A 17,500-nucleotide genomic window follows, 5' to 3' on the forward strand; every position below is an offset into this window, starting at 1 on the left:
ATCGACAGAATTTCCTTCAACTTCTACTGATCATGCAACTTCTATAATACCAACTGCAACTTCAGCGACAACAACATCAGCAACAACACCAATAAAATCAACTGACGAGAGGGACATTTCTTCTGGAAGTACAACTGGTAAGATTCACCCCCATTTATGCCTATGAGACCTACCTGAGCATTCATTGGCTTTTCACCTGACTACCTGATTCCAGGAAACGTGTCAATATAAGTTGTCTTCACGCTAACAAAAAATAATTTTTCTCACAATATGGACTTGTAACATTTATTTATAAAAACAATCATTACATCCTGCTAGTAATTCTAATCTTGAAATTTTTTGCAGATATTCCCAGTACTACAGAGGAACCAGGCAACGATGGTATGTTATACTTTTGGTTTCTCGTTGCAATTTGCCAATATTAGAACAAGGTCCATAGGTCCTCTCGACTGGGGATCTTCTTTCTTCTTAAGGTAGATTACTTAATAAGAGTATTAACCTGCAGATCCAATATTCAACAAATTATATATATCTTAAGTATAAAGGGCCCAATAAAACACTGTTTCAAAGCTAAGGACTATATTTCGGTGGACTGGTTCCCACCAGTATCAAGTAGTGAATGACAGAAAAAATTACATTTGCGAAATATATAGTGGGAGATATGCCCTTAGGTGATGCCAAGGGTCAACGCTAAGCCGACGTTGGTTCTGTCAATTGTCTTAGTCCGCTTCATCGTTGCATTAAGGAAGATACTGTCTATATGGTCAGAGCCCCAGGCTCCATTGGAAAGGCTGATCCTATTATCTTGTTGTTTTATCAGTGAAGATTCTACCATTTGTAGCAACAGCTGCTTTTGTATAAAATTCGGGATGAGTTCCAGTCCATGATGGAAAATTGCCGAACTATGTTGTCCATATCTAATTGAGCGCTTATGTTGAGTTAATCTTTCTCAGATAGATTTCCCTGTGAACCCATAGTATGACTTATCACAATCCCTACAGGGGATTTCAAAGACTCCTACATCTTTAGAAACTGGTTTCTGGTGAAACGTTAATTAAGGATTCCCCCAATGTATTCGGATGAGTGAAGATGAAAGGGTTAGGGTGGCCTAAGATTTGTGTGATCTCTCGTAAATTATACATGTGAGGGATTATGATTTTGTTTGTGTATTTTTTCTTTTCTTTGTTTTCTTTGGGTTTGTAAAAAATTATCCTTGCTTTATGTAAGGCTTTTTCTATTGTGTTTGGGGTATTTTGACAAGGTTGATTTCTGATTTTGTCAAGTTCTTTGTTAAGAAAATCTGGGGAGTAAATTCTCAGGGCTCTAAGAAATAAGTTGCTGGCTATGCCGAGTTTAACTGGAATGTCATGATAGCTGTAAAAGTGCATGTATGAAAGTGACAATGTCGCTTTCCTGAAGGCAGTGAATTTGTTGTTGTTATTAGTTCTGATGGTTAAGAATTTAAAAAAGGGGATTTGGTTATTGTTCTCCCATTCTACTTTAAATTTTATGCTCTGGACCAAGAAATTTAATTTTTCTAGAAAGACATTAAAATCACCCCACTTGCTTTTCCAGTATGTTAAGATGTCGTCTATCATAGGGTTTATAATTACTGTCTTGAAATACTCCATATATAAGTTTGCTAATGCAGGACTGAGTGGACTCCACATTCTGCAACTGTATTTTTGACGGTAAAAATTATCACAAAAGGAAAAGACGTTATTAGTGACGCAGACCTCTACAAATTGCATCATTCTATTCATTTCTATGGGGAAGTAGTCAACAAATGGCTCAAGTTTATTTTTGAGGAGCATTAATACATCTTTTATGGGTACTTTCTAAAGATGAAGGAGACTATGAAATCCCCTGTAGGGATTGTGATGAGTCATACTATGGACTCACAGGAAAATCTCTCTCAGAAAGATTAACTCAACATAAGTACTCAGTTAGATATGGACATTCCGAATCTTATGCAAAAGCAGCTGTCAATACAAATGTCAGATGGTAGAATCTTCACTGATAAAACAACAAGATAATATGAACAACCCTTCCAATGGAGCCTGGGACTCTGACCATATAAGCAATATCTTCTCTAAGGCAACGATGAAGTGGACTAAGACAATTGACAGAACCACCGTCAGTTTAGCGTTGACAACAGGCATCACCTATGGGCATATCTCCTACTACATATTTCGCAAATGTAAGTTCTGTCATTCACTACTTAATAAGGGTGGGAGTCAGTCCACCGAAATATAGTTCTTAGCTTTAAACCAGTGTTTTAATGGGCCTTTTATACTTGAGACATATCCTTTTTTAACAGAGAATATATATATATATATATATATATATATATATATATATATATATATATATATATATATATATATATGTGTGTGTGTGTGTGTGTGTGTGTGTGTGTGTGTGTGTGTGTGTGTGTGTTCGTTTTTAATGTGACTTTATCCTGTTGAACTGGTACTCTTGATTCCTAGCTCTAAAATTTATAAGTATATACATATATATATATGTTACGCAAAATGTGGATAATTGCCAAATGTGTACATTTTGCAATTAATTTTGCCTATTGTGTACAATTTGCAGCGCTTGGTGCCTGCAAATTGTACACAATAGGCAAAATTAATTGCAAAATATACACATTTGGCAATTATCCACATTTTGCGTAACATATATATATATATATATATATATATATATATATATATATATATATATATATATATATATTTAGAGAGAGAGAGAGAGAGAGAGAGAGAGTATAATCGCATTTGCCTTCTTTACAGAGCTGTCTCCAGGAGCCATCTGCGGCATCGTGCTCGGCTCCCTGGCAGGTGTGGCTCTTATCATGGGAGGAATCTACCTTTTGAAGGTGAAACATCTTCTCTGCTTCGGGTAAAGCCACCTGGAAATTCCTGGAAAGGAACAATTAGAATATACTTCTCACATCAGACATAAATGGGGAGATTTCTGAAGTAAAAAATGAAGTATGGATAGTTTTGTACATGAGAACAGACTATATGTATTCTTTCGAAATCCAAGAAAAGTTACTGTTATGATTTTCTTTCTCTCTCTACCTCTCATTTTGATTTTGTTAACACAATATTTGTTCTCTCTCAAATGCTAAATTTACTGACTAGGTCAACAAGCGTAATGAGTTTTTACTAAGCATGTATACAAAAATTTAAAAAAAAAATTAAATAAACTTGAGGGTTTTGGATGAAGACCATGAATTTAGATCCAGAAAAAGTTGAACGTCCTCTTAAAAAAGACTGGGGAGACCTGTCACTGGGGCTTGTCCCCTGGACCGTTTGTTCAATGACCGAGTTGTACTTGTATCGACGATTACTCTCCTCAGAATTAGTCTCTGGAGACTGCAGACATCTTACAGGGCCGAGCAGTCCAAACGCTTCCCCCAGCATTCAGATACACACATATACACACTCACACACACACACATACACACACACACACACACCCTTCAAAACTTCAAAGGTATTGCATGCTTTACTTAAATTCCGATCGCTCGCAAAATATATCCACTTGTTGCAGTCATGAGGCCATCTCTGGGAACATTTTTAGCAAGACAACAGACAAACGAAATATCATAAATAAGGAAAACTTGAATGAGAACATAATCTCGTAGAAGGTAGACATAAAATTCAAAAAGGGAAGTGGAACGGACTCCAGTAACCTCTGAAATACCATTTTATTTCAAAATTGTGTCAAAAATTTATCGAAATTTACTGTATCATTTAATGCGGTTCAGACTTTTTTTATATAATACATCATGTAGCGGTTAATGATATTTTGATGATTCAATGTTGACTTCCTGTAAACCAAAAATAACCACTACTCCTTGTCAGTGCGCACCATATGAGCTCTGAAGTTTGATCATGTATACACATAAAACTGTACTGAACCTTTGTGTAAAATGTAAAACCGTAAAAAACTACTTTTGTCAATGCATTTTAATTTGAGCCTCACAGTCCTTCATTAACCTTGGGCACACAAACATACACATATATAATATATAATATATTATATATCTATATATATAGATTATATATATATGTATATATATATATTATACATACATACATAATATTTATATATATATATTATACACACATACATAGATATAGGCAAAGAAAATTTTCTCTTAACTATTTGCCTGATGTTTTATATTCTACCCCGTGTATTCTTAGATATGTTTGTAATAGTGATTGTAAATCTGATGCCAACTAAATGGAGAAATAGAAAATGTTTCGCAGATGGTTATATTTAACGTGACATTATTAAATGTAGTTGGCGTTGAACAGGTCGGAGGTTATTTGGAATCTCCGAAACTAATAATTATCACCAAAGGTTTGTCTGCAATTTTTGTAATAATGAATCGTTAGAACCCATTTTCTTTAATTATTACTTTTCCTATTAACAGATTACTCTCAGATGAGGAAAAGAGGTAGAGTTCAGATTGATCATACTCACAGATCCTTCAATTATCCGTCACAAGAAACTACTGTTTAAAGACACTTAAAATGTCTTTCGCCCATTAGGTACTGGAGGGAGGGTACGAATGAACTCCATTTCTTTCACAGTTCTTGAGGGTACTGGCAGCAGAGAAGATCCTTTCGATACTTTATCTCTATTCATTTATTTGTATTTATCTATTAGAACTTAGCCCTAGCATAGCTGTTGCTAAGTAAACAATTATTCACTATATTCATTGTTGTTTTTAGCAGTTGGCGGCAAAGCGATTGTTGACATCGACAAGAAATACTTGTTTAGCTTAGTTTTTAAAATTTAATCTGTCAAGCCAAGCACTGGAACACATAGGCCATTCAGCGCCTAAGGCAGTGAAAAGAGGGAACTGCTGTGGGTGGGTGGTGAGCAGGGTTAACCCCACAACCCCACTGCTACACTAAAAAGCAATAGTGGAGAGGTTGGACAGCAAGACTGAAGAAAGGAAGCGGTAATGAAGGTAGAGTAAAAGGCTAAGCAGTGGGTGCAGCCAAGGGCCGAAGGGACACTGTAGACAACCTTTAGTAATATCTACAGTGCGCCCACATGTGGTAGACTGACGAAACTACCACCCTACGGAGACCTATAAAATAGTATAACATAGAAAGAACACATTATTAATGAGAGTTGTTCTTTTTGACAGGCCGGGTGTTTGGAAGTGGCCCGTTGTGGTTTGAAATAAGGACTCTCCCCAAAAAATACTCCTCAGTAGAAATTCCATATGATAAAAGTACTCCCCCAGTCATTATTCCATATAGTATATGCACTCCCCAGTACATATCTCATATGGAATATGAACTGGCCCCCGTGGAATAAGTACTCCCCTAAAATTTAAGGTCATTTAGACAAAATTACCTTAAATTTGAGCTTTTTCCCCTCCGTAAATGATCAGTAATATATCCAGATGGCAGCCATTTTGTCACTGAATAGACAAGCTATTTTTAAACTTAAATTTATCCATCTCACCTAGATAAGATCAAATTTCTTATACGTCATTTTTGTGAGTGTGTGCCTAGAAAATCAGTGTGTGTATACATATATTTTCAAATGTACCAAAGACGTAAGATCTGTATATTCAGTAAGCAGAATGTCCTTCTAATCTTAGTTTTCGTCTTTACTGTGAAAGATCAGCAACATATCCAGCCATTTCTTTTATAATACTGTGCAACAGCAGGTCCATGATTGCACTTGTGTAAAACCACTTCAACATCATATTACTACATATTCTTTATCACATTGTTGAACAGGTTAAGGGGTTAACGATAATCATGATTTTTGTTCAATTGCACAGTTATATTTACAAAAGCACTCACACAATTACCATACTAAATTAAGAATGACCATTTAGTTATAATACATAATTCCCTTGGCGTAATCAAAATGGTTACTGTTGGTATGCTGTAGGTAAATAACAGGTTTATCATAAAGGTCCGAATGACTGAGAATATGTGACTTTCATCAGACATTTCGTTCAAATGTGCCCCAATCCCCCTCTGCAACCATAGCAACCAGCTCATTCGTTTTCATGTTGAATAACATTAGGTCAACATTTAAAGACTTCCACTGTCATACTTTCTTCTTTTGTTCAAAAAGGCATAAGAGGCAATCTCTTGGCATGGACACAAAAGTAGACACAAGATCGACCAGCTTGTCTATTTTCAGGGAGAAAATTCAGAGTTCATCGAATATGAAATTGGTGCACCGTAAGGAGGAATCCTCAGTCCATTTTTATTTAATGACCTCATTAAAATCTTGTCGCACTTAATCTACCCAAATGAGTATTAATCTTCATTTATGCAGAAAGCGTCTGCCTGGTGTATCCACAGCAACCTGGAGATATTCAACAGTAAAAAGCCTCAGGGAACACTACACTTGATTGAAGATAAGTAGAAAGGACTTGCCCTAAAAATCAACATGAACATAACCAAAGCATGACCATCAAGCACACACGTACCCCAACAAGCTCTTTATCATGGGTGAACCCACTGAATGGGTAAATGATTTCATGTATCTGGGAGTCAAGATAAATCACAAGCTTTCCCCTGCCAACGAAATACAGCACCCGAGATAGAAAACCCAATGTTATTTAAATGCGATGAGAAGAATTGCCTCTCTTCGCCAAGGTGCACCAATTCATCTTAGCAGAATGTTCTACATTCAAACAACCCCATCGTTAATAGAATATGCAGCGCCTGCGCTCACAAAGATGACTTATATGCAAGTCCGCTCACTTGAAGTCATTCAAAACAATGCAATGGAGATCATTGCAGGTGCCCCAATGTGGACAAGACTGTCTACTTAGAGCAGAAACTAAACTCCTCTCTCTCCAGTTCTGAGTTGATAAAATGAATGCTCTAATTATTTTCACAACCTTAGAAATCGACAGAGACTGCCCGTTAAAAAACAAAATAACAAAAATCCTCAATTTCCATGAAGAACTTTATCCTCCCAAAAACCATATAGGGAACCTCCTTGCTACTGAGAAGGGTCACAAGCAAAAAGCAGCCACTGCAACTTAGAAGGAAAACCCTAGCAAAAACTATGTTGAACCTCCCCCATGGGTTCCTGCCTCCTTCAATTTTAACTTCAATGTGCTTCCAACAAATAAAGCACTATGACTACCTGACCAACTCCGACAAACAGCACAAGAAGCCATAAACAATACAATCGCTCCTAATGTCTACTACACTGATGGCTCAGTTGACTGCAATGTACCAGCTGCAGCAGTATTCTCTGCATCCTTTAAAAACAGCTGGAGACTATCCAGCACTGCCACCACCCTACAATCTGAGCTAATAGCCATTCAAAGAACACTGGAAGATTCCCTAAACCAAGAAAGGAATGCAACAATCCACACTGATTCAAAGTGTGCGATACTTGCTATTAAGAATCAATCACTCACTGAAAATATACACATACTCACCAGCATACAAGGTGCTGCCTTTGCTCATCAGAGTAATGGAAGGCAAATTACATTAAATTGGATCCTCAGTCACATAGGTATCCAAGGAAATGAGGAAGCTGATCAACTTGCAAAAAACACTCTACAATGCAATCAGTATCACCATCAATCAGTCCTTCATATAAAAAATAGTAACATTTTCAAAGATTGCCAGAATGAAGTATACAATGAAATTTGTCGAGCATTTCTCCAAGGATCCAGGTCTACAAAATGGTATGTAGAAAACATCAATTTACAAAGCCTTTCTCTTCCTAGAAATACTTTCAAAACACTTGCTGTTATCATCAGTCGACTACGCACCTGGCAATTGATCATTGTCGAAAACAGAGCATGCCAGTACTGCGAACAGGCAGTAAATCAACCATTCGAGCATTACCTATTACACTGCCCTGAGATTTTTCGTTTTAGGCAGAACTAGTAGCACACATAATTGTAAACATTGAAACACTGTCAACTTTCCTCTGCTCTTACCCACCTGCCAGGTAAACAAAATTTACCCCAGTTAAACACCACCTTAGTCACTCCCCCTGACACCTATACTCCATTCCTCTTCATCAATCACTTAAGGCCTTGTTTTCGAACTAGTCCTTGATGGCATACAACCGCCTAAAGTATAAGCAAAGCATTTCATCCATACACTGCTTATTATCAGCACTCACCTCCTCTCTTCCCTTATCCTTCCCTTGCTGTCCCCTTCTGCTGGAACCTTCACGGTCAGTCCACAGAAGGGAGCAAGGACCCCCATGAAATTTTATTCCCATTCTTTTCCTCTTTTCTCCAACTGCAATTTTATACCTTCCTTCCCAGGCCCTCCTACTTACTGGGACTTGCTGCGATAACGCTTTCTCTCCCACTACTTCCATTCTTTTCCACCCCAGTGGTTAAATTGAGCTGAGCGGTATCCATTGTCAAGAAATGTCAATCATCAGTTACAAGCTGCTAAAATGCAAGAGCCCGTGCCAGCACTAGGCTGCCTTAATCTATATCCATCCATCCATCCAGCACAGCGCAAACCTGCTAAGGTGCATTCAACCTCACCTCATCCAACCCTTAACACCAAGCACCTGCTCTTTAATTCGAACAGCAGCTGCCTCACCTAAAAATCCCATCCATTCTGTTGTCCTCTTCTGAGAAGAGCAACATCCTAGTGCCACTGGGACCAGAGCCACTTTCAAGTGAGCAATACCTACATGGCATACGGCCATCCCAGGTAAAAGCAAAATATCCATTTACCAAATCACCAACATGCATCACATATCAAGGGAACTTTGATTCCCATCCTTTCTCTCTAACTCAAATTTTATCCTTTGCTTCGCACGCTCTCCTACTTACCGGGACTTTCTTCTGTAACACTTTATCTCTCACTAATTATTGTCATTTCTGGCTCAGTGGTTAAATTGAACCGAATTGTATACAAACACCAATCATCAGTTACTGGCTGCTGAAGAGCTAGAGCCTGTGGCAGACAAAAGAGCTGACTAAATCTAACAACCACACAACACGAACGACAGTCTACTCCCTTCTTCCACAGTACCTGAGAGAAACGTGGCCTAGGATCAACGTTAGCACAATAATTATTAATGTTTCTACAGATCAACAACTCTATGGAAAATGACCACCAGGTTTCAGTTACCATCGGCGTGACTCTGTAAGTGATAGTGTATTCTTGAGAAATAAAATTCCCCCCTGATTTGTGACCGTTTTCCTCTCCGGAAATGACAAACATCGGTGAGTCACTAGGAGCATGCAGTAACCCTGAAAATTCAGTTATTAAAAAAATAGAGAAAACCCTCTTATGCCTTTTTAAACAAAAGAAGAAAGTATGACAGTGGAAGTCTTTAAATGTTGACCTAATGTTATTCAACATGAAAACGAATGAGCTGGTTGCTACATCACTACTGTCAAATGCTGAACCTACAATATTCCACCTTAATAATGTAAGTAAGCCTTTAAGTGAATTTCATCTATCAATAAATTCACAGTTTTGTCAACATCTGCATAGGATCTGAACTTTTGTTTGATGTATACAAGAATGTTTACATCATTCTGTCCAAGGTAAGGACTGAAATCTTTAGAAAATAAAATAAAACTCTGTTACCTGTTGAAAAAACTTGGAGAAATAATATAACGACGCTCTCTCTCAGAACTCTGTAACCTTGAGGGGAACAGCTGTACAAAAAGATGAAAAAACTGAATTCTGAGTCATCAGCTGTAGCTGTTCACAGACAAACTTAATTGCTGAGAAATATTTAAAATCTTCGTCAAGTATGGCTGTCAATAAAGAAGTGACTTGCTGTAAAACAAGACTTCGACTACTAGATTTTTCGAAACTTGCTCTACATCTGTTTTTCGAAGATTATTCAATATCAATTCCAGTTCATTTATATCACTGATCTTAGAGGAAATTCTAGTTTCCTAGTTAATTAACTTCTACATCGTAAGCAAATGCATTGATCGAGCAATCGTCATTCATAACCAGACATAGGTATGTAATTTAGCGGAGCCTCCAAAACCCTACAAATACGCGTATATAAGCGTTTTCTCAAGCCCTGCCTTCTTGCATTCTGTCGATTCTCTTACATTATACTGAGATAGATGAAAGGTACGATGGAAAGTTAGACATCAGCGATGGAAAAGCATCATAACGGGGTTGGGGCTTTGAAAGTCGTGCAGTAATCTTCTTTCCACTCTTTTCATCAAAGTGCAAAACCTTCCATACATCTCTGGGACGAAAATGTAACTCGCACATCTGTAATGAAATGAACTACATTTCAGTAGACGTTCAGTATAGTGTTAGATTATATCTTGTTCGAAAAATGAAAGGTATTTTGTATTCATACACATATAGATAAAAGATATGAACATAACACGAACAAGACATTATATTGCACGATATTTTTTTCAAAAATACAGTTTAATTCTAGTGTCCGTTATATATTGATTAATTTTTTGCTGATATTTTCGTTTAACCTGAAATACGAAATATCAGCAAGAAATTAATAAATACAATGGTTATTGGAGTGCAAATCAATGTTTGAAAATTGAGGTACAAAAACGAATCACTTACTCTGCAGCTATTCTTGGTTGGTGTATATCCTCTCTTAATCACGTGTAGCCACTTCCTTTTGAGTCTTTTATCCTTAGAGAAGGAAAATGCACAAACTTTAGAGTTCTTATAGTAATTCCCTCGACAACGAGGAACACAGCACTTGTTTGGCATTTTAAAACAATGCAGATAGGATAATTAACTCCGCTAGAAAAATTTACAAAGTGACCCCGTCCGGGGTTAGTGAAATACTGATTCATCTCAGTGATGAAGTGATGAAGTCGTGGATGATCGCCCAACCTTGATGACTTAGGTCATCTTATTAAGTTCAGTGACCAGGCCTCCTCTATAGGTGGCCGTGGTTTATGTCCTGTTGGTTCCATTTCCTCAGTCTGACTCTTTCAACATAAGTTTTGCTGACTAGCATAAGGGATACAGTTTTTGCAGCTTCACCCGTATTCTTAAGCATGCTGTATGTTATAAGGTCAGATCCAAATGCAGTTTCCTTTCCTTTCTTTAATGCAAGGTTTAGGTCCTATTTGATGAAGGAAGCGTCTGTTTGATCTTGGGCATTGCAAACTTCAGCAATTATCCTGTTTCTGAGAGGTTCTAAAGCCCTTAGGCATCTCTGAGTTTCCAGGGAGAGGTTGACATTCGCGGTCCTGTCAGCAAAGTGCTGTGTAATTCTGTCAGCTTCAGTTTGTGGGTCAGAATGAGGAATATCTATGAAATTCTTTTTGCCTGAATTTTGTTGAACTAGTTCCACACCTTGGCATTGCGCACCATTTGTACCAGGCTTCTAGTTTAACTTCCTCAGCTACTTGAGCAGAGTGAGCTGAGCCTTCAGTCATTTCGTTGTGCAAGCTGGTCTGTTCTGTATCTTCTGAAGATTTTCCTCACTCAAGTGACTCTTCTGTTCATTTCTTTAATTCGAGATTTGTAGTAGCAGGCAACTATCTTTGTAGTTTGTGTTTGTGGTGGGGTAATTCTTTTTTGGTATGGACATTCCAATAGCATTTGTTATGCTGTTACAGAAATCCTGTAAAAGTTTGCAAACGTCCTGCAGAAGATGATTTATGTATTCTGTGGACCAGTTTGTCATATAGTTTTCAAAGAAGTTCCATTTAGAAAAATCAGGTTCCATCTGGGAGGGGGAAGAGGCAGGGAGTGGGGTGCACTTCCCAAAAAGCACCTACTTGCAAATTTCGTGAAACAAGAGTGCAATCTAGCTTTCAATCCCTTAGATGCATGGGCTCATTGCAATTGTTTAGTAATTTAACCTTAGGAAATTCATGAAATTAAAGGTGCTGGTGGCATACTGTACGGTTAGTTGGTAATTTGGATCTGAGGAAGAGGTGATGAGCGTTGAAATCTCCTGCAATGAGGGTGTTCTCTCTTGAGGCTGCATCAAAAAGTGCAACTGCCTCTAGGGTGCTTTTCAGAGATCTGTAAATATTGTGGATTTTAAGGGTTGCCCCTTCTGGAACAGTTTTAACAATCATTGATTCTACTTCTGGTTCACAGTCTTTGTTTGGAATCTAGGAGGATGGAATACTGTTTTTGATAGGTGTTAGTAGTCCTGAACTTCTGGACATTGCATCCAGGTTTTCGAATTGCCACTGCAAACGTTTAATGCGGTCACTGTCTACAGGCACTCTGAGAATCCTGAAGTTACTTGTTGGGATGTGGGTATTTCCTGCTATGATAATTGCCGTAAACCAGTTTTCCAACCTGTTGTCAACGTAGGCTCTGTCTCTGATCCCTTGGTATTCATTTAGGCTGGGGGTTTCTCTCTCCAGATGGACCTTAAAATTCGGCCAATCTGCATTCTTTGTACACATCCTTTGTGTTGCGGGGATTATAATCCCCTTCATGTTCTGGCTAGAGTCAAAATTATTGGAAGATGGTCCGATGATGTTAGGGCACCTGGTTGGAGAGAGTAATTTAAGTGGGTCTGTCTATTAGCCAGCAGTATGTCAGGACTACCCGCATGTTGGCCTAGATAGGTAGTGAACCATGGTCCTAGATGCGTGGCTACCCTCTGTTAATGAATTCCTGCACTTGGATTCCATTTGTACTATTGTTATTGTGTCCCATATGTCTGCGGGACGCATTCAAATCTCCAAATAAATGAGCAGGCATCCTTTTTTGAAGGATCATGATTATGTCTTCTCTTGGAAAAACCACTCTTCTTGGGGGAAGGTATGTTGTCCTTATAAGAATCGGCCCTCTTCCCTTTCTTACTTCTACCGCAAGAACATCTTGATAATTGTCCCACAGTCTGTGGTCCAAGTTCTTCTTGATTGCCACTGCAATCCCTGCATGCATCTCGTTGTGCATATTCCTCCTGTAGATTGTATATCAAAAAATGTTCATGGTTTCTTCTTCTTTTATTCCTGTCACATTGAGCAGGATAATGTCTGGATCAATTCACCTATAGTATTAATTAATTCTCTGCTTCTAGCAAAGGTCCATACTGCATTCAGATGTTGTTGGTTCTAGTACTACTTACAGTGATTGGGTCCTTAGTCTGAAGTAACCTAACTTGATTTGCTGAAATTTTTCCTGGCTTACTCTAGTGATCACAATTTTGATTAGGTCTATTTTTCCTCCTGATACAGCATTCTCTATTTCATGTTCTGGTATGTCTTTTGTATATGTGTATTTTATTTCTCCGGATGAGAAGATCATATGTAAGTGTGTGAGACCAAATCGGCTAACTCTTTGATAGCGAATGCGCTAGGGCGCCAGCGCAATAGTTTATGTTGTCTTTTGAATAGTGGAATGTTCTTTATTTGCCTTCAAATGTAATTCTGCATATACATCCGCATGATTTAAGCACGCTATTTTTCGCATCAGCAAAATAGTAAAACGTAAGTGTGACTCTTTTTCAGAAAATTCATCCCATACTTTTTAATTTTTTCCAATACATTATAATGTCAAATCTCATAAGCGTTCCATTGGCTAGAATCCAATTTCATAATCGTTACATTGGCAAAAACACATCAAACAAATATTAAACTAAGAACATTCTTTGAGAATCATGCATGAAAATAGAGCAGGAAACTATACTCTGTTTTTTTTCATCTGTCCATCCGCCTGTGGTGTTTTTGTATGGTAACACTGCGTCCCGGTCTTTAGATAGTTACGCAATGTGTAAGTTTTAGGTAAATAAAAGGATATCTTTGTGTACATTTGCAACTGAAAAGTGTTTTAATAATTTACTGTATGCGAATTACACCGTTAATATTCGAAATAGAATATTATTATAATCGTTGAATGTAAGCTGAATGTAACTATCTAAAGCTCGAGACGCAGTGTTACCATACAAAAACACCACAGGCGGATGGACAGATGGAAAAAAACAGAGTATAGATATAACAGCAGGGAAAGGTGAATCTTTACCCTTTTTAGCAGGAAACATCAAGGCAAAACTTAAGAAAGAAATTTTTCATTTTTGTTAATTACCATCAATGACATTTCTGCTGCTGCGTAATTGAAGAGATATGCATGCTCAACTAGTTTCACTCGTGAGGCTACTTCCAATACGAAACTTAACAAAGTTCACCACTGAGAACAATGATTCACAGGAATTTGTGAGTGGAAAAAAAAGATATTAATGTGGTTGCAAGTTGTGCAAGCAATCAAAATTTAGAGGAATAGTGTTCCAAATATTTCATACCTCGTTTCCCGCGTTTCTCTCAGTGACTCCCGTCACCAGTCCATCCCTTTCAGTATTTCCCGAGTCAGCTGTGAGGGCAACAAATTTCTGCCTCCCACTTGAGCAACTGCAGGTTTGGTTATATACTCTCAGGAAATTTAATGAATTTTGGAGTTATTTCATACTGTTTGAACTTAGCAATCTTACCAAGAATTGCTCAAGAACTGACTCAATGATGTCTAAAAAAGAAGCTGTTAAGGAGATTGGTGGTCTGTTTTGTCAGCCTTTGGGAATACATGATGAAACACCTGCTCTACTTCCCCTTCGCCAAGGCAGCAAGCTACTCCCATATAAAGAAATCGGAGATTTGCTTATTTGGTTGTTACTCTTAAATTCCAATTGTCATGCGATGATCTCAAAGGATGTATGGTATTCATAATAATAATAATAATCAATAATAATAATAATAATAATAATAATAATAATAATAATAATAATAATAATAATAATAATAATAAAATATAGGTGAATTTTTAAAAAATCAACTTAATTAAGGATAAATACCATACATCCCCTGAGATCATTGCATGGCTAATTTGAATATAGAGTAATTGACCTTCAGTTTAGGATGAATACCATACATCCTTTGAGATCATCGCATGAGTAATTTGAATATAAAAAATTCACCCTAATTCTGGATGAATACCATACATCCTTTGAGAACATCGCATGACTAATCTGAATTTTTTAAAATTATTTTAATCATCGAATGACTAATTTGAATTATAAAAATTTATCTCAATTTAGGATGAATGCCATACATCTCTTGAGATCATCGAATGACTAATTTGAATTGTAAAAATTTATGCTAATTTAATATAGGTACCATACATCCCTTGAGATCATCGCTTGACTAATGTGAATGGTAAAAATTTATCTTAATTTAGGATGAATACCATACATCCTCTGAGATCATTACATGGCTAATTTGAATTTAAAAATCACCTTAATTTAAGATTCATACACCCTTGGAGATCATCATATAACTCACTAAAATCCTGAAAATGGACATTCATTTAGACGAATACTATAGTACATGCTTCAGGATTATCAAATCACTCACTGCAAAATAAAATGCCCGATTAAGTTTGCTTTGAATATAATTCTCTCCTTATCTGCTCCTTCCTTTTCTGGAAGGATTTTACACGAAATGACTAAGGATTGTGGATTTCTCGGCGCGTCAACAGCGCGATTGAGGGTTTCTTACTCGATAGATGTCATTGTTTGTATGTGGCAGTATCATTATAATGTCCATTTTATGGATGTTGTATTTATGTTATAATTTCAGCTCCATTTCCTTTTCTATTAAACAATCTCGGATCTCTTCCGGTTATTACGAATTTTGACCTGATCAGGGTTTTCCTTTTTCTTTCTACTTTATTCATTTGCTGACAGGACTGAGATAAGATTGTTCACCTTCTGGAGTTAAAGTTTAAGCTTACTTCACAACTTAGGATGTGTATAATAAAGCATGGTCTGAAAAACAGTTTAAAATCTGATTTGTACATGCAATTTAATTTGCGTAACCTGTCACATAACTTCCATTATCAGTACCAGTTTCACATACATCCATGCATATATGCGTAGACACGCGTGCACAGGACATAAAACGCGATAATAATGGTCTTAAAATCTATATCCTCTTTTCCAAACAGTTTTTATCAGCCAAAGATCATTCTCTTTTTATATAGCAACGCCATATACTGATTTTGAGCTTCAGTTATCTTCCGCGCTGCAGAAACCAACAAAAGACTTTCATTTCTCTAAGTCTATCTAAGAAATCAGCTTTATCTCTGTTGAAATGAACCAACAATTCCAGTTTCCTTCATTGTTTTCATCGAATATGTTTATGAACTCTACAATAGAATAGCATATGCCAGACAGGAGGTGATAAGATGGCGTTCAGAGCTGCTATATCATTTATGTTCTTTTTCTAATCTCACTGAAGAAGAATGCGGATGCGAGGGTAGCATCCGTGATGGTGTTCCGAAGTGTTTATGCTCTTTTTGAACCGGAAGTAATCAGATAAGAATCCCCGCCTTCTGGCGTTTATTGTTCCTAGGACTTGAGTTCCTTCGTCTTGAGAGGACGTGTTATTGATAAGGACCAGACCCAGAGATGTCAGTGCTTGTCTGTCTGTCTGTCTCTATCAGGCAGGAATGATTCTGGCTCGTTCCCATAAATGTATCGTGCCTATGTGTGCACCGGCACAGACAACAGTCTTTACAAAAGGACACTTCTCGTTGTTATTGCTACTACGACTGTAATTTTAATTTTTTTTCATAAGCACATAAAACGAGATTGCTATTTTTTCACAAATTTAAATATATTTTAGTCTTGTGTCAATCAGGATTAATCACCCGTCTCAGTCGGAATACTACTGACAGAAAACAGCTGCGTCTGCTTCCTCCGCAGTAGTGTTTTCATATTCCTTTTGGTAACCATCCAACAGGTGCGCTTTCCTTGGTCGTTGTATAAAAATATCGGTTGGTCGTTGTCACAGGATTCTTTCAGCTGCTTCGGGCAGCAGCTTTATATTATCGGATAAGTACCTGGAAAGTCATACATAATTTTGAGAGGCCACTCAATTTAAAAATTGATTAGAAAGAATCAATCCCTTGCTGTTCAAAACACGTTTAAGGTTATTATTTGAAAGGAAAATTTTCTTCTCGTGTAATATATTTGCTTACATATAAATCTATTTGTTTGTAATATTCGTTACTCTTTCTGTTACATTGTTCGCAATATTTATTTTATAGTTTAACGGTAATTTTATACTGATAACGCCTTCCTTCGTATAGGGACTTGAATGGGACTTGAAATCATATATTTATAATACAAGAAAGTACACGAAATGGTGTTCATTCCAATTTTTCATAAAATGAAAGCATTTCAGTCATTTACAGAGAAAAGAAAATAATTTCGTCTTATTCTGTAAGATTTCTAATCATGTCGAAGAGGATTTCAGACGAAAAAGGCAAAGGGATAGAATAATAAGGTTATAGTGAAATTTAGTTGCAGAAAAACAATTAAACAATTGGCAATAAAAACGTACAAAAATTCAATAATTTCAGTTCAGAGTTGACAACAATAATTCAGTCAACCAACATTCTTACCGTCGCTTCACTCATCCTTCGGAGATGATGAATCATGAGGCATAAGCTGAATACTATCAAGACTAACGTTATGCTTGCAACGTAGATCTGAATATCTGAAAAGAAAAATGTACCAAAAT

At 37.0% G+C, this 17,500-nt stretch overlaps 2 protein-coding genes across 2 annotated transcripts in view; one reads left to right on the forward strand and one right to left on the reverse strand.

Annotated features, from left to right (window-relative positions):
• Window positions 1-4,022, forward strand: part of LOC135200592 (uncharacterized) — an 8,395-nt gene extending 4,373 nt beyond the window's left edge. Inside the window, exons 3-5 of the mRNA XM_064229215.1 lie at window positions 1-137; window positions 346-381; window positions 2,799-4,022. The exon at window positions 1-137 is cut by the window's left edge and continues 35 nt beyond it. Of these exons, the coding sequence (XP_064085285.1) occupies window positions 1-137; window positions 346-381; window positions 2,799-2,911 (286 nt within the window). The 3' untranslated portion in view covers window positions 2,912-4,022. The remainder of the gene's footprint in view (window positions 138-345; window positions 382-2,798) is intronic.
• Window positions 4,023-15,759: 11,737 nt separating this feature from the next.
• LOC135200593 (uncharacterized) overlaps window positions 15,760-17,500 on the reverse strand; it is a 4,120-nt gene continuing 2,379 nt past the window's right edge. Inside the window, exons 4-5 of the mRNA XM_064229216.1 lie at window positions 17,382-17,476; window positions 15,760-16,817 (exon numbers count right to left, since the gene is read on the reverse strand). Coding sequence (XP_064085286.1) covers window positions 16,803-16,817; window positions 17,382-17,476 — 110 coding nt within the window. The 3' untranslated portion in view covers window positions 15,760-16,802. The remainder of the gene's footprint in view (window positions 16,818-17,381; window positions 17,477-17,500) is intronic.

The sequence above is a fragment of the Macrobrachium nipponense genome, chromosome 27 (assembly GCF_015104395.2).
Source record: "Macrobrachium nipponense isolate FS-2020 chromosome 27, ASM1510439v2, whole genome shotgun sequence".
Lineage (NCBI taxonomy): Eukaryota > Metazoa > Arthropoda > Malacostraca > Decapoda > Palaemonidae > Macrobrachium > Macrobrachium nipponense.